Source organism: Megalobrama amblycephala, linkage group LG10, assembly GCF_018812025.1.
Source record: "Megalobrama amblycephala isolate DHTTF-2021 linkage group LG10, ASM1881202v1, whole genome shotgun sequence".
NCBI lineage: Eukaryota > Metazoa > Chordata > Actinopteri > Cypriniformes > Xenocyprididae > Megalobrama > Megalobrama amblycephala.
The window spans coordinates 6,753,570-6,772,071 of NC_063053.1; the positions used below are offsets into that span (position 1 = coordinate 6,753,570).

Here is an 18,502-nt window from a genome sequence, read left to right on the forward strand (position 1 = left end):
AAATGCTACACACACACAAAAAAAAAGCATGAAACAAAAACAGCAGGCTGAATGAGACGCAGATTCACTCTCTGACAGCAGGTGGCGCTTATGGAGCAGCAGTGATACAGCGTTTCCTTGGTTACCACTGTAAACAAAGCTGAAATGCACTAATAATTAGCTACTTTATTCGGAGGTAAGAGGAAAATAAAATGTCATTGCCATCGAAATCTTCCTGAAGACTGGTCTCCTTTTAGAGATGAATTCATAATCACTCGCCCCCAATTCAATATTTATATTTTCTTCCTATATTTTGAGCATCGTGAACAGTGAGCTGCTCTGCCTGCTACAGAATTTTCTCCTCTTCGCGTCCGTCTTCAGCGTCTCTGGCCTCTTGTTAACGGCCGTTTACACCCTCAGACATAATGTGGGCTATTTACCATTATCTGTCTGTCCCAGTAGCTCCAGAAAATAACATAAAAATAAATACAAAAATACAGTACAAAGACTGGAGAAATGTAATGTATTTTTGTACTCATATAAAACTGTTATTTTCGCGAGCTGCTGGAACAGTGATAAAGATCGACGGGTTGGCGACCACTGCCTTAGAACATATGTACTGTTACTGAATTGTAATCTTCAGACATGAACAGTGTTGAGGAAAGTTACTTTTAAAAGTAATACATTACAATATTGCATTACTCCATAAAAAAAAGTAACTAATTGTGTTACTTTGTTCCTTTTTATGGAATGTAATGCATTACATTCATTTTGCATTACTTTTTCTCACCTGGGCTGAGCTTGTTTGTTTTTTAATAACAACAAACAAGTTCTATTTTTGGCAAATGTTAAGGCCCTTTCACACTTAATGTGAAATGAATAAGCTTCAGGCTGATTGAAATGCATATAGACGCCATGCACAAACTTTTCAGATGTGCTGACATTCTGGATTAAAGAAGAATAGGATTCAGGAGCCAGTTGTTCAAAAAATTTAATCTGGATCAGAATGATCTGGATTTGGAAATCCCATGTTTTGCTAGCCAGGATCAGGTAATCATTCTTACTTTTCTGCTGGTTTTTCAAAGCGAAATTGGATTGGATCACCCTGATCCAGATACACACTTTTTCAGATTAGCAAATCTGGATTACTAGTGCTCTACGGAGCCCCTAAAGGGACAAGGTGATAGAAGGAATATTGCTTTTGTGTTCTCTCAGAAAAGTTTCACATAGCGTTCACAAAGAACTTTTGACTGGTTCATCTCTTATAATTGTGCCAAGATGTTTACAAACAGGGATTAAAAAAAACACTTTGAATTAAATATAATATTTTTATTTGATATTTACAGCTGTTTGGGGATTTTTTTATGGCACCAAAATCTCTTTTTTACATTACAATAGACTATCGAAAGGCTAAATATGTAGCCTAATAGTCTTAGCCTACTTCTAATTTATTACTTTAATAGTTAAACTAATCTAGAGCATAATAAAATGTGTGTATGTATATTACGATTTATAAAAAAAAATAAAAATTGATCAGTTTATATTTTTGTTCCTGAAATCCACCCTTCTGATGGGATCAGTATAATCCAGATTTTTTATATCAAAGGTATCCCAATCTTGCTAAAAAGTTTAAGTAAACCAAAATTGGATTTTGCGATCTAATCTGATTTCAGAATCCTTTTTTCCTTCTGAACAACCCATTTTCAAGATTTGATCCAATCTGATCAGATTATTTTTGAACTGGCCCCAGGAGAAGGAAATTCAACACTCTTATTTCTAAATCTAAAGCAATTTTTGCTTATTCAAGTGAGATGAATAAATGCATGTTCACATTTAGTCTAGAAGTACAATAACCATCACGTTCACACAGCGCAAACAACACCTCTGCACTTACTCTATGTCTCTTAACATGGGGACAGGAGCAGTCAATAAACAAATTAACTTAGATATTTTGTTGTAAATTGAAAAAGTAACACGTTACTTTACTATTTACTATATACATAAAGCCTGATAAAATAACTCACTAGTCTGAACGACTTCATCTCAAACAATTCCAGCAAACGCATGGTTTTGCCTGTAGCGTCTTGCCTTAAATTGTGAAACAATATATCCAAACAACTTTTGAACATCCAGTAACATGTGTTATAAAGATTCACAAGACTGTGCAGGGTCTGCATTTTCAAGTAACTGCTTTATTTTCAGACAGTTTATTTCACAGAGATCTACATTTGACTCCGTCTGGTAAGAATCAAGCTGTGTGCAGGATAAAAAAAAAATTTTATCTGGCTGAGGACAAGTAGTTGGAAATCTTCTCTTGGCTTCTATCAACCAAATAAAAAAAAACTGGAAAACTTTTTTACTGTTGTTTAAAACTATCTTTGCTCATACTGATAAGAGTCCCCCCAAAAAAACTTTTACTTATTAACCAAACAAAATCATTTGTGCATGAGCTGGTCTGACACTGTGCCAGAACGTTAGGGAACGGCCAGCTCCTCCTCTGTTGAATGGCTTTGGAATGCACACACGTGTGCAGGGACACGTGCTGGTGCTTGGCTAACCACAGTCAAGGTCCCTGCTAGAGCGGTATATTTGAAAAACAAGTGCCACACCTGACCTACACCAATGAATAACAGCACACAGAGCCAAGAGATCAAGACATGTTTCAGCAAAGAGTTAATACCCCAAACTCCAAGTTTATTCATGAATACATAAACCAGCCTCTCAGTCACACATAACCAATATAAAACACTCGGGAAGATAAAATTTACAAAACACACACGCATGGGAGTGAGAATTGTAACTCAACTGTCACTGGTTTATGGACAAATAGAACTAAAATCTTGTTTCAGAACATTTTGGTGAACACTGTTGTGGTCATCACTTGCTGACCAGCAGCAAAAGCCAGGATTCTTCCCCTGAGTTAAAGCTGTCAGTCAATAGAGAGAAAAAAAAAAAAAGAAATATTCCAAACAAAAACTCAAATCTGGACAGTCAAAACAATATGTAAAGCTCTCTGGTGACCATATTTCTCAAAATATAGGGGTAAAAATAATTAAAATCATTATTCTGTGATATGAGAATATACATAATTGTGATATTCAGAATACGTAAACCAATTTATACAATAAATGTAATATTAACTGGTTCCACTGCTCTAATCAAAGCTATATCATTGGGCAACTGACCAAATGTGAGAAAGAGGGGGCAAAATGAACGCATAAAGCACTTATTCACCACAACAACTTTAAAAAGTGCTCATGAGGAAGGGGGAAAAGAAAGTTAAAAGGGTCAATAATTGAATTTCACATACAAGTTAGGACAGGCCAGTGGGAGCATAAAAATACAGGTTAGTTAAAAGGTGTATGTGTAATACATGGCAGTGACATGTAGCCGTGTGCTTCTAAAGGGAGATGAAGGTAGGGAATAATGGCAGTTTATCAAACCAAACCAGGCGGAGATACATAGTAGCCACTCGGCCTCATTTGAGTTTGTGGTACTAAATCAATACCAAACGCTTTCACAAAAAGTCCCATCAAGCACACCTCTTCAGGTCTCTGCCATGTCTCATGTGTGAGGGCAGCATTTGAGCAAGTAAAGGCAGTAGAATCATGAGGGATTGTGAGCACACGAGTCTCAAAGTTTTTTGAGACGGCTGTACATGTCTCTCTTGCTGCGTTCTCCAGCCCAGGTGCGGCTCTTAAGGCGGAACTTTCTCAGGTCTTCTTTATAGTCTTCATGATGCATTGGCCTATAAGACTGAGGTTCACACACCGACTGCAGAGGGAGGGAAAAAAAGCATATATTACAAGCTTGGAAAAGACACATACACAATTTATATGTAGGAATTAAAAAAAAAAAAAAAAAAAAAAAAAAAAAAAAAAAGTTGCATTGTGAAATTGCACATACCTTGTGAAGTGGGAAAAAGTCTTTGTAGCCTCCCTTCAGGATATATAGTTCAGGGTAATGGAGGTTGGGGTACTCATTCAAAACTCGATCTCTTTCACGAACGAAGCGGCACATCCGCGGGCCGCGTTCAGATGAAAATTCACAGTGGAAAACCAGCAGGACACGCTTCTCTGGGCATTCTGGGAGAATAGGACTCCGTAAAAAGTAGTCTTCAATTTGATCCTCTTGATGGAGGTTAAGAGCACCCTGAAAGGAGGACAAAGAGTCGTCATCAAAATTTGATCCACACAAAGACTTCTGTACGCAACTTGCATCAAAAGTTAAATCACAAGCAAATGTCTCACCTTAATATGGCCACCCTCATATTCATATGGATAACGGCAGTCGATGACAAACAGCCTCTCCACCAGATCGCGGTATTGTCCGCTCATTGCTTTAACCATCTGAAAATACAGAAAACTGCATTAACAGAGAATGGGATTATGGGAAAGATGCCAGGGCACATACTTCGTATAGACAACTTGACATGGTTTGCTGGTCTTTTTTTTTTTTTTTTTTTTTTTTTTTTTTTTTTGATCATGCAACTGCCCGTTTTGCATGCACTTGCATTTGAAATGTATGCGCTAAATCATAATGTGTGCAAACTTACAATCTCTGGAGTGATGTATTTCAATTCTTGGTGTTTTCCTTCTACTGTGGGTAGTGCAGGAGCCTTCATATAAACAGATAAAGTAAAAAATTAGAAATAAAATAAAAGGACAAAGAAACATTGCACATTCCATAACACAAGTGGCAGGTCTATTATTTTCCATTTACACTCCAAGACTTAATGCACAGATCTATTTTGACAGTATCAGATTGTTTTGTCCTGTCTGTTGCTATGGTTATACCACTGTCAATCAATGCAGTTTCAGATTAAATTGCGCATTTAAATCTCTGGTGCCGACCGGAAAATTTAACATTTTGTTTATTTACATTTTTTTACTTCATCGGAATGGTCCAAAACTTGGTAAAGGTTTTGACACTTGCTATGTGAACATACACCCAAAAAAAAAAAAAAAAGACAAAAATGACCACAATGAAAACAAATGGGAAGCAAATTCCATCTAGTGGAAACTTGATACTCTGTCCAAAAGTATAAAATCTTACTGAAAGCTCATTAGTGATATCAACCTCAAATTTGGAACTTGTTTGGATTTATGGCTTTGATTTTCTCAGTTTTAGAGTAAATCATGTTTTGGAAACTATACATTTTATATAAATCTTAAAATCAATAATTTTATGCATTTTTCCTTCATATACTTCTATAAACTTCTTTCATGTGTTTGCTCAAAGTGATTAACAGGTAATAAATGGACTATAAATATTCCATAAATATAATTTAGTCCCCTAAAAATACAAAATATTACATTTATATAAATAAAAAAAAAATATATATATATATATATAATTTGATGCATATAAATAAATTATATGCATCATGAATTCTGGTCATTTGACCACCATGCAAGCAGAACTAGAGGGTCAAATACAATTGTAAATTCCATGCAGAACTTGGGGTGAATGAAAACTGTTTTAAGCAGAGTTGAGCAGATTCTGATTAACTTAAACACCTCTGATTGGCCATTGAGTTCACAAGCTCAACAGATTTGTCTGTGATTGGCTACAATGATCAACGCTTCAAAAACACATTGTAAATAGAAAGCTTTGATGCTCTTCACAAAGCACTTATACAGATACACAGGGGAGCGGTCGAAAGCAGCCGCCTATCAGCGGGTACCGAATATACTGTACCTGGTACTCAGTACTACAGAAATGCTGGTAGAGTCACATTTTTAAAGTTTCAGTACAGACTTGGTACCAAAGTACAGATACTTTTGACAACCCTAAAAACCCTGGCTCACACTCACCTTGGTGAAATCTCCAATCACATTACTAGGATCTGTATCCAACATTCTTTCAATCTGTGTGTGATTAAACGACTTGGATCTTTGAACCTGTAAGTGGAAGGGTCATGATTAGGACTTAAATTATAGATGCTGATAAGTTCACTTGTTTTGAGTTGGTTTTTTTCCAATGTGGACTGACCTGATGAGGTATAACATCCTCATGTTCTGTGAGTGCAACTTGTGTCCCTGCAAGGCTCCGCCTCCTCTTCACTCTGACAGGCGTGTTCTCATCTTGTGGCCTCTCTGGTCTCTTTAGTGGGACACGCCCTCCCGGGCAAGGCATAGAGGGAGATCGGAACAGCCCACGTGGACGGCAGCGAATAACAGGCTAAGAGCAATAAAATGGGTTTGGTTGGCAACTATCATGTAATAACCATAAAAAGCAAATTAAAGAGAGATAAACAGAACTATCCTTGCTAAATGAGTGCAACAACATACCGAATCAGTATTGTCAGTACTTTGTTTGGCCACCAGAGGAGCTGTGAGGAGACTGTCCATTCCAAGAGGAACCTCAGAGTCATTCTACACAAATAAATGCATTAAGGTCATTTACAAATCAAAGAAAATTGTAAGATTACAACAAAAGTAAATAGAAAAGTCACCTCCATATCATCAAACTCCTCCAAGAAGCCATCATCGTCATCATCATGTAGACAGGAGAGAGAAGGGCGGCGCAATATGAAGGGACTGCTCTCATCTGAAGAGTCAGGTTGAAAGGATGGTGTAGGGGAAAGCTGCAGAAAGAACCAAGCTTTTAATCACCACATCAGCATCAGCATCAGTTCCTTCTTCAGACTCTTCCATGTCATACCATTAAAGCAGGAGCAGAGTTGGGTCGGCAGGCAAAAGCATCCTTGGCACCCCCAGTGGATCGCGTACGACAGCGTGATGCAGGCATGGAAGGCTTCTTGAACTCAAAATTCTCCTGTAAAAAACAGATTGAATCAAAGTTGTAAGAGAAAATGCATCAAATTTCAACACCTGCCCCATAAATTCCAATAACTTGCCCAGTCATTCATAAGTTAAAGTGACCTAAAGATCCTTCAGTGTAGCAATCACACCATCAAAAAGCAATTGAGCATAATTGGAAAAATATGCTAGAAGCTTGTTTCCACCAAGAAATAAGTAATTGTGACACTCACAATTCTTACTTTTCCCCTCGCAACTGAGTTTCTCACAATTCTGACTTTTCTCAGAATTGCGTGATATAAAGTCAGAATTGAGAGTTATAAAGTAAGAATTGTAAGCTATAAACTCGCAATTGCGTGTTATATAATCTCCAATTGTGAGTGAAAAAAGAATGACGTTTCTAATTTTCGCAAGTTTAAATCTCACAATTCTGAAGGGGAAAAAGTCAGAATTGAGATAAATAAATGGTAATTGACCTTTTTATTTTATTTTATTTAGTGATGGAAACAAGCTTCCATAATATACTGCCTGTAGGAAAAAAAGGGTAACACTTTACAATAAAGGTTCATTAATTAATATTACAACTACATTAGTTAACATGAACTAATAATGAACTGCACTTATACAGCATTTATTAATCTTTGTTAATGTCAACATTTACTAATACATTAAAATCTTAACATTAATTAATGCACTGTGAACTAACATGAACAACCATTTTCATTAACGTAAATGCAGTAACAAATGTATTGCTCATGGTAAGTTCATGTTAGTTAATACATTAAATAATGTTTAACTAATGAACCTTATTGTAAAGTGTTACCAAAAATCTAATTACACAAAAACCAACCTCAGCCAGGTTCTCTTTGTTTTCGCAGCCATGTGCACGAGTCCACACTCCATAGCGCGAGGGATCCAATTCTTTAGTCTTTAAATTAGGACTGTGACCCAAAAACGGCAGCTACAAAGAGGAAAAACAAAGGACAAATGTTATTTCAGTGTGGGGAAAAAATATCTTAAATTCTCCTCAATACACTTACACCGTTTAAAAGTTTGGGGTCAGTAAGATTTGTTCTTTTTTTTTACTTCCCATTCAAAGAATCCTGAAGAATGGGTAGGGGAATTTTTATCAGTTTCCACAAAAATACTAAACAGCATAACCGTTTAACATTGTTATAGGTTTCTTAAGCAGCAAATCCGCATACTAGAATGATTTCTGAAGGATCATGTGTTCAGAGTAATGAAGATGCTGAAAATTCAGCTTTGCCATCACAAAAAAAAAAACCAAAAAAAACCCCACACATTTTAAAAATAGAAAAAGAAAACATTTTAAATTGTAATCAAATTTGACAACATCACTCTTTATGTGTTTTGGATCAAATAAATGCAGCCTTGGTGGGCATAACAGACTTACAGACCCCAAACTTTTAAACGGGAGTGTACAAAAAAATAAATAAATAAATAAACTTACTGGCAAAGAGTGTATCCTGCGTATGGGCATTTTTCTGTACAAACAGAAAGAACATTTGATTAAATCCAAGTTAATACAACAGCTTCCAGAGACAGACATATGCATCGTCTGCTTTGTAGTGCATGACCACTTACTCATTAACTGCTCGTGTGGCATCCTGCATGGCCTTCTCAAACCTGTGAGGAAAAAGAAAATGCTGTTGAACAGTTCCTAGTGTATTCAAAGTCTCCTCTCACCCCAACAAAACACTAGCCCAGACGACAATTCATCTCATTTATCTCTCAGACCAGGCCCCTCACGACTCTATATTTAACAAATACACCACGATGCCCACCTGTATGCAAAACAGCCCTCAGCAGAACCAAGTAAGGAGGGGGGGGGGGTGTCTTCTAATTTACCATATGCCCACACAACACTAACCCCCTCTGCAAACCTCTTTTGTTGGGAGAAGGGAGCAGGGGGAGAGAGTGAATGGTGGTTTGGAGGGGGAGGAGGTAAGGAGTGTGTCTCTTTCATAGCATAGGAAGAGGGGGGATTTAGAGTTAAAAAGGGGGTTCTCTAGTAACCCTGGCTACCTCACACACACATATTACCGCTCTATTCGGACGCCTGCTCTCACAGGGCATGAAAAGCGTGCCACTATTCACCCAGCAACCCCCCCTTCAGCAATGCACCACACAACACACACACTGATGTGTGAGGAACACAAACAGCTGTAGGCCTGGCTGCAGATAAATGGATTCCCAACGACACCAAATGGCTTGGAAAAGAGCACTGTCTCACACACACACACACACACACACACACACACACACAGTAGATTACAAGAGAGCCGAGATGTACACTGATTTAATGCATGCTGGGTACATAAATACTATCTGAGACTTTGCAAACGGTCAACTTAAAGGGATAGTTCACCCAAAAGTACTTTTTTTTTGTTTTTACAATTAGTGGTCAAGCGATTATTTATATTTATATATCAGTCAATATTTGGCATTGTAATTGTCGACATAAGTTTGACTGATTACAGAATAATGAAGTTGCAATCTAAAGTATACATTTATTTTACAGATATAGCTATCAAGTATAGATAATTTTTTCCCCTATTCCTTTTCAAATAATTTCTAAATTTAGAAAATATGTAAAATATAAATTTCACTCCAACAACTGTTATGCATGCGTTTTCACCATGTTTAAAATGGTGTGATTTATTTTTATTTATATTTTATATATAATTATAAAAAAATAAAAAAAATAAAAAATAAAAATAATACACATTCACACATATATATATATATATATATATATATATATATATATATATATATATATATATATATATATATATATATATATATATATATATATATATATATATATATATATATATATATATAAAGTTTATAATACCAAAAATCACACGTTTAATGAAACTTTTTTTTTTTTTTTTTTACCATTACTATGAATTGCTTTTACTGAGGGCATGGCATTCTGTGCCTCCCAAAAGAAAGTCATCCTAGTTTGGAACAACTTAAGGCTGAGTAAACATCAAAATCGAGTTGAATTTTTGGGTGAATCATCCTTTTTATAACAGGATGTGCAGTGCTCAGATATCCAGTGATCTGTGATGGATGCCAGCATATGCTCAGCTAATCCACGAAAACAGACCCACTGAGCAGATGTAGATCCACCTAACGGCAAAGAGTAGATTATATGTATAATCCACAAGCCAAGCCTCCTAGCCAAGCTTCATCTCACATGGAGATCAGATATGATGACCAAAAGGCAGAAGAATCATACTCACTTCTGCTCAGCATCCAGAGAGTCCAAAGGGCTGGGAGAATCTAGCCCAAGACCTGTGGAGAGGGGGAAGGAGACACAGATGAGGGGGGAAATGCACAAGCTATTAATAATACAGCAGGCCTACATTATAATGATCACAGCTCACATTCCAAGCAGGATGACCTGTCACACACACCCACGCACTGTACGGCAAACTTTAACATTCCTTTTGAACTAACACTTTTGTTAGTAGAACATAAATATTAGTAAGCAATTATGCCCAAGTAGTGTACATTCCAATTGTTGCTTGTGTCCATTATGGTTTATGAAATACTAGTACCAATTTATGAGAAATTGTTACTAGCAACACTTCTTACCTTACAAGTTAATACTGCTTTCTTTAAATTCTCATATGTAATAATTACTTAAAGGGTAAGTTCACCCAAAAATTTAAATAATGTCATTACTCACCCTCATGCTGTTCCACACCTGTAAGACCTTTGTTCATCTTCGGAACGCAAATCAAGATATTTCTGTTGAAATCCAATGGCTCAGTGAGGCCTGCATTGACAGCATTGACATTTCCTCTCTCAAGATCCATTAATGTACTAAAAACACATCTGAAACAGTTCATGCGAGTACAGTGGTTCAATATTAATATTATAAAGCGACGAGAATACAAAAACAAAAAAAAAAAAACAATAACGACTTACATAGTGATGGCCAATTTCAAAACACTGCTTCAGGAAGCTTCAGAACGTTATGAATATTGTGTCAAATCAGTGATTCGGATTTCGTGTCAAACCGCCAAACTGCTGAAATCACGTGACTTTGGCGCTCCGAACTGCGGACTCGAGACACTAATTCATTGTGCTCTGAAGCTTCCTGAAGCAGTGTTTTGAAATCAGACATCACTATACAAGTCGTTATTTTGCGTTTTTGGTGCACCAAAAATATTCTCATCACTTTATAATATTAATATTGAAACACTGTACTCACATGAACCGATTTAAATATGTTTTTAGTACATTGATGGATCTTGAGAGAGGAAGTGTCATTGGTGGCTTATGCAGGCCTCATTGAGCCATCGGATTTCAACAAAAATATCTTAAGATGAACGAAGGTCTTACTGGTGTGGAACGGCATGAGGGCGAGTAATGACATTTTTCATTTTTGGGTGAACTAACCCTTTAACAAACAAGTGATTTAGAAAGTAGCCATTCCAACACACGCTCCTGCCAATTCATCACCATTTTACATTTTAGGGATCTGGTGGCTAATTTATGTGTCATTTACATGCACCACTGAAGGTTAGGTTTAGGACTATCATGCTCTTTTGTTTCTAATCATGATACTGTATGAATCGCAGTACAAATTCATACAAAATTTCCACATTAAATTCCCATGAGGTCATGTTGGCCATTTTGATTAGTAACCACTACACATACATAGATGTAGAAGTGTCTATTTATTTAACTGACAACTGGAATATACTATTGGAATGGTTCAAAATGGCTAAATATGTACTATTATTAATAGTAAGTGGTAAAATTATGGAGAGTGTGCATTCTACTAGTGAAAATATAAGTACTAGTAAACAAAGTGCTTAACGCAGGCCAATAACGGTTAAAACGGCTTGCCATACACATCTCAGATGTCACTACTATGAAGTTAATATTAATGCAGGTTTCCCAAAACTAACCTGCATCAGAGGAGGCATCAGAGGCGAAGGAAGGGATCTTCAGGAGGGGCAAGTTTTTCTTCCGCTTTGGTGTTTCACATTGACTGCATCAAAAAGTAAAAACAAAGCGTTTAGACTGAATCACGTTTGTTTAAGCAGAATATAAACAGTTTCACTATCACACAAACACACCGGGCCTTGATAACAAGAGTAGTAAAAAGTCAATAAACGTAATCATTTCCAGGAAATACCTCTGCGGTTTTTTATGTTTTCACTAACGTTACCCAAAAAAACAGCCCAGACCCACTCACCCTCCAAGAACAGCGAGATTATTCATGTTTAGAGCCAGGTTAGTGACGGGAGACAGCACTGCCATGGGTCCGGGGGAGGCCAGGTTCTTCACGCAGGGGGAGCCCCTCGCCCCGACCTCGGGCAAGGAGAACCGCGGAGGTCGGAGGACTGATTCGGGCCCGGTGCTGAACGGATCATTTACAGGGCTGATGTCGCCTGGAACAATATCAAAATCCATTTCTGAAGGGACGCGGATCGTCAGGAGCTTCTTGAAAATATGATCCAGTCAGGCGCGATCAAGACGACAAAGGCAGGGTTAAGCCAAGTTAGCAAACGCTCAGCAACCCGGGCAGGGGCTTAAATTGATATTATTTAGGGTTGAAAGAAACAGAATGCTGCATAATAACGACGCCAGATTACACAAGACACGGTAAAAGGGGGTTTTAAAAGTCCATCTTCTTATATCTTTCTTGTCAGAGAGCTGTCGATTCACTCGCACTCTCTCTGACCTTTCTAAGCTCTGCTGAGGAAGAGTGCTGAATGTAGCTCTTATTTATGTTCAAAACATGCAGTCCACAAGCGGCAATCTGAGTAGCCAATGAGCATCGCCGTTACATCTGATTCCTCCAATGAGGAACGCTTCCTCTTTTTTCCGCATTGTTCTCTGATAGAACGTAGAATGACAGACACATCTGTTATCCAATGAAAAGTAAGGTAACAACAGCACTGCTGTAAACGCATCCAATGGCTTTTATGTTTACGTAAATTGGGCGGGACAAAAATGTAAAGCTGTAGAAAAAGGAAAAAATTTCCCGCGGAACTGTTCAAGCTGCATCTTGGCAACGCCCTCATTTTGCAAGAAAGCCAATCATATGCCAACGTCCTGGCGCGGAACGTACCACTCAAATCGCCTGGACAAAGAAGTAAATATATGTTTGTATAATACAAAACAAAACCTTTATAAGACGTCTGTTTTGGGTAAATGTTTGTGCTGGTAATTCACATAGTTAACTTATAGATTGCTAAAATTGAATTTCTAGCATTTTCAGCAGTGGTGTGATATGTTATCATCCAAAAATCATTTTTAATAAATTTTCCAGCTTGCAGTTAATTACCTCATATTGAATTAGGAGAAAAAGCTAGTGAAGTAAAATAAATAAATAAAATACATGAAAATGTTCAAAATTAATATGCATATAAATGTATATTTTACATTTTTACATTTACAATATGCATATAAATGTATATTTTTTCTCTTATAAATGTATATTTTAAACCAGGGTAACCTGTTCCTGGGTTAGTCTATATGTCAACTACCTTCAAATTAAACTACCCATACATAAATTAGCCTAATAATAAGAGATAATACAAATGTTAATGACTGAAATGCTCAGTTTTTTGCAGACCTGGCTACATTAACCAAGTGTTCACATCATGACAAATAGTTGACTACTGTTGGACAATGACACATTTGGCAAAATGAAAAGGGCTGACTGTGAACACGGTTACCAAAATATGAAGATGACAGTTCCTTCCAATAAGTATTTTGCTACAGAAATATTGTTAAAGGTTAAGCTTAATGTAGGCTACATAAACTAAAAGCAAAGTTGGCAATTCTTGTGTGTATGATGGGGGAAGGGTGGTGACACATTATTTATGCTACAAGTGGCCTCTGTCAGGGTAGAAGCCGTATTTCATTTCACATGATATGAGGAATGAGGCAGTGAGGAATATATATGTAAACTCCATCCCATGCCTGTCTATATGGTGAGGATATACGATAAATGCAGTCTGCCAGCACGGAGGCTATAAGAGATAAAACATGTTGTCACTCTTTACCATTCAGCCCACACCCATAACATATCTGATATCTCACCTCATACATCCATCACAAACTAAGCCACGGTCCTCCAGACAGCAGATATAGCCTTGTGATTGCTTTTTGAGGAGATTTCTGGGACATACTGTACAGACACTTTACAAGACAAGCCCCTTACTTTAAAGACTCTTAGAATGAAAGTACTTCACACAATAGACAGCATTCTCATTTGATTTTAATGCAAACTGTGGTACTGTCAAATGTTTTATTTTTTAGATCTTTGATTGAACATTCATGGTAACGATGAACTGTGACAGCCATATTAGAAAGACAAGACAACATGGCTGTTTCTGTTACTCGTGATAACCTTCCCATCACCCTCCCCTGCTTCTGCAGGATCCCTCCAATTCTAGCACAATGGGACTTTGGGAATAGGATAGGAAAGCACATTGATTTACATGCATTTTTCTGTTTCTTTACATTCTTCTGTTTTATATATATATATTGAGAAGAGACAGGCAGAATCATTGTCATACTAAGAAAGATGTAGTAAAAAGTTTTTTAATCAAATAATTATAAAATGTCTTTCTTATGTGATCACAGTCTCTCATGTTTTTGGTCATTGCTAGAAACACCAAATCTTCATGTTGTGGGTTTGTTTATTCTGAATGATCATTTACTTCACAAATCTGTAACATGCACCATCAAAAGTTTGGAGTCTGTAAGATTTTGTTTTTAAAGAAATGTCAGTAACCAAACAGTTGACGGCACCCATTGACTTCCATAGTATTTTTTTTCCATATGGAAGTCAATGGGGTCCATCAACTGCTTGGTTACCCATATTCTTCTAAATATATTATAGTGTTCAGGAGAAGAAAGAAACTCATACAGGTTTGGAACAACTTCAGGGTTAATAAATGATGACAGAATTTTCATTTTTGGCTGATCTATCCCTTTAAGGAAGACTCAAAACTTAAAAAGCACCTACATCAGACATCATCAGACAATTCGATAATCTAGATTTGCTTTTACAGACTAAATGTGTGTATCCACCTACACTAAGCTATATCCAATAATAGGATATTAGACGGCCCGATCTGAGCCCGGGTAGCTATTATCAAAAACTTGAAATATACAAAATACATTCATCTTAAACAGCAGCAAACTGGACAAACAGGCTTGTATTAAAGAATCTCAGAGAACTTGCCCAGACAGTTTTACAAACTGACGTTTGCTAACAGGTACACACCTGCTGTGAGGATTCACAAAAGGACATGTGGGGTTCCTCAGGGTGGGAGAGATCAGCCTCAGTTCAGACACAATTGCACCAGCAATGATATAATCTGTACTTTTAGATTTTTCAAATTGTCTGTGGGTCCGAGAAATAATTTACACACAACTTATGTTACCATTAGTATGAGAAAGAACAAATGTGAGCTGCTCAATTAAAGATTATACTAAGCAATCTCTTGGAATTGGAATATATAAAAGTATTTACACCTGAAAGGAAAGCTGATGATATTATTTCTCATAATATTTAAGGACCAAGCACTAATGTCTGAATGAATTGCTAAACTGGTGGTCTCAACACAATAGCTTATGAATGCATTGTGCATGTGCGTTGACCCATTATGAATGTCTGTTTGCTTTAATGAACTTCCTGGATAAAGAGTAAAGTGGGGCTCATTCAAAAACGAAGACAGTACTCTATCCCCAATCTTACGGGAAAATCGAACTATTTTGTGAGGTGGAGATTTTCTATGAATTCGTATGATGTGAATTGTTCAAAAATTAAAAAAGTAAGCATGAAGGTCCACCCTTAATGCCAGACCTAACCATGGAGTAAGCATATAGTACAAATTCATACGCATTAGCAACCAGTTTGCCAAAACGTAAAATAGTCATGAATCACCATGAGATTGTGTTGTAATCCCTGATGCACAGCGCCCAAATTGTAGACACAATCAAGAAATGGTATATAGAGTAATGTACACAATCCCTCCTAAAACGTCAGCTTTTGTCTATGCGTCAGTAATTGTTCACATCCACATGATGTGACAGGTGGTCTGGCCTAAAGCCTTCGCATTTGAGACTACTGCCTCAGTGAATGACTGAGTGTGAATATAAGCATTTGCATAGCTCTAATGTGGGGAGTGTATTGCTCTGTCATTAATGTCCTCTGCCGTTAAACCTTCCTCATTACCACCCTGAGCCATCAGGAACAGCCCCAAAGCCCAAATGGTCTTGCATTAACACGTGCATGGAGCAAGAACTGAATGCCCTAAATCCCTCACCTGCCTCACCCACACTTTATTTACTGAAGATATAAGGTATGTGACATTGGATCTCTGGTAAAGATCTCAAAGTCAAAAAGCTTTTCAATACACTTAATCAGATGCAGTTGGCATGTGTGTGTGTGACCTTTTTTGTTCTATTAAACACTGTTTGGTGCTTTTGTTGGTGTTTTAGATTGAAAAAGAAAGGAAATAAAAAGTGAAATGCAGTTTATGCAGCACATGTATACAAATACACCCTTTTGAAAAAGAAGTAGCTGACACTTTTGAACTGTTTTCGAACACTTAATTGCATGTCAACTGCAATTACATGAGTAATTGCACATTCAATACAATTAAAGGGATAGTTCACCCCCAAAAAATTACAATTCTGTCATTATTTACTCATCCTCATGTCGTTCCAAACCCGTAAGACTTGCTTTCATCGTCCGAACACAAATTAAGATATTTTTGATGAAATCTGAGAGCTTTCTGTCCCTCCATTGACAGCCTACGCAACTACCACTTTGACGCTTCAAAAAGTTCATAAAGAGATTATGAAACTAATCCTTATGAATTGAGCGGTTTAGTCCAAATTTTCTGAAGAGGCACAATCATTTTTTATGATGAACAGATTTAATTTTGGCTTACTCACATATAAACATTCGTCAGCACACATCAGTTGTGGTAAACGGAGGCTCAAGCATGTTTGCTTGACATGTGTGAGGACCAATGAGGTTCATTCTTGTGTTACGCATCACGTTTGAGCTTTCGCAAGAGGTTTGTTCTCACGCGTGAAGCAGGTTCGGTTGAGCTTCTGTTTATGTTTGCTGAATAAATGTTTACATATGAATAAAAGCCTAAATTTAATCTGTTCATCATAAAAGAAAATTTGGACTAAACTGCTCAATTCATATGGATTAGTTTTACAATCTCTTTATGAACTTTTTGAAGCATCAAAGTGGTAGTTGCATAGCTGTCAATGGAGGGACAGAAATCTCTCAGATTTCATCAAAAAGATCTTCATTTGTGTTCAGATGATGAACGAAAGTCCTATGGGTTTGGAACAACATGAGGGTGAGTAAATAATGACAGAATTTTCATTTTTTGGTGAACACTTCTTTTTCACAGTGTATCTCAAACAGATACATCTCTTAGTCTTGTCCAATATGGACATTCTGACACATTTTTTTTCTTTACACAATAAAGTGACCACTGCTGACCACTGCTTTGAGGTCAGCATGAAAGAGAAAGAGGGAGAAGCACTGAGACAGAGAGAGGGGGAGAATGAGACAGGCAAGAACATCTGTCCATTGAGTCTCCTGGGAACAGATGGGCCTGCGGGGAGAAAACAACTCAGCCTTAGGCCGCCGTTCTGGAGGGAATACGAAAAAGACCAGGGACAAAAGAGAGAAGGGGGAGGAGAGCGTCGAAAAAAGGATTTGTTTGGAGGGAGGCGTAGAGGCCAACGGGTTCCAACAGACCTGAGACGGAAAGGAGACGACGAGACTAGAAAGAGGAAGAGCGCGATGTGAAATAGACAGGCCTATACAGCTGATGACAAAGACAGTGACAGCTGGAGATTAACAGAAAGAATGTGAGGAGGGTTCAGAGGTGACACAGCTGATGAATGTTAAACATGAAATGTTCATGACAATATTGGAATGATCTGGTAATGATCTGATAACACCTTCACAGTTCCCACAGAAGTACTTCACAATTATTTGCACCGTTTTTTAGGTTTTCAAAATCATTTTTGAGTGTGTTTTAAATTTCTGATTACCAAAATTAATTATTAAAAAAAAAAAATTTCTTTGAATGAGTAAACTGCATTATGGGAAACGGTTAAAGAGTTTAATGCTTCCTTATCAAACCCCCAGTCAGCCTGTGACGCTGCTTTCAGCCACTTTGTAAAGACTTCTGTGGGGGTCCTGTGACGCATATTGATGGTCTATAAACACTGATTGTCCTCATTTAAAATGCATTCAGTGGTACCCTTACTGAATTAAAATGGGATGTTTACAAACGCTCGGCACAGCCCAGTCGAAAGCAGCCTGTAATTGTGTGTGAAGAGGACCGTCAGCAGTGCTGTGATACGGCTCTGTGTTTGCACTGGAATGTTTAATGTAAACGTAAAGATTGCAAATGCCTGTGTGTGTTATCCTGAGCTCAGCAGCTCTTATCAAGTCATTAATAATCCATATCCTACCTGCTGATCAATATTTCATTATGCTTGTCATTTGATGCTCAACTTTAACTGTTCTTAACAGTTGTAGTGGACATAATGCTCTTATTTAAATAGTTATCAATTATTACCCTTGTGAAAAATAAGTACACTTTAGCATATTTTTAAAAATGGTAGGCTATATTTATAATTTAAGATGATATACTTAGTAGTGCAAACTGAATTGTAATGATAAAGTTGCAATTTATTATGTTGGC

General features: G+C 37.2%; 1 protein-coding gene across 1 annotated transcript; it reads right to left on the minus strand.

Moving 5' to 3' along the window:
* Positions 1 to 2,639: 2,639 nt before the first annotated feature.
* On the minus strand, positions 2,640 to 12,511 carry cdc25b (cell division cycle 25B). The gene is made up of 15 exons (XM_048204183.1): positions 11,989 to 12,511; positions 11,699 to 11,781; positions 10,019 to 10,070; positions 8,349 to 8,390; positions 8,215 to 8,248; positions 7,594 to 7,704; positions 6,646 to 6,759; positions 6,437 to 6,568; positions 6,273 to 6,356; positions 5,974 to 6,162; positions 5,796 to 5,882; positions 4,535 to 4,597; positions 4,230 to 4,328; positions 3,886 to 4,131; positions 2,640 to 3,753 (listed from the first exon to the last, which is right to left on the minus strand). The coding sequence occupies exons 1-15, from the start codon at positions 12,204 to 12,206 to the stop codon at positions 3,613 to 3,615; spliced, it is 1,695 nt and encodes a 564-aa protein (XP_048060140.1). The 5' UTR covers positions 12,207 to 12,511; the 3' UTR covers positions 2,640 to 3,612.
* Positions 12,512 to 18,502: the final 5,991 nt, after the last annotated feature.

What these genes read in the sequence shown, in the direction of transcription:
- cdc25b (XM_048204183.1), bottom strand. Translation starts at nt 12,206, where the DNA reads ATGGATTTTGATATTGTTCCAGGCGACATCAGCCCTGTAAATGATCCG. An exon ending in GCCACACGAGCAGTTAATGA is followed by an intron (nt 8,249 to 8,348) that starts GTAAGTGGTCAT and finishes CTGTTTGTACAG; the next exon opens with AAAAATGCCCATACGCAGGA. An exon ending in TGATTGGAGATTTCACCAAG is followed by an intron (nt 4,598 to 5,795) that starts GTGAGTGTGAGC and finishes GTTTATATGAAG; the next exon opens with GCTCCTGCACTACCCACAGT.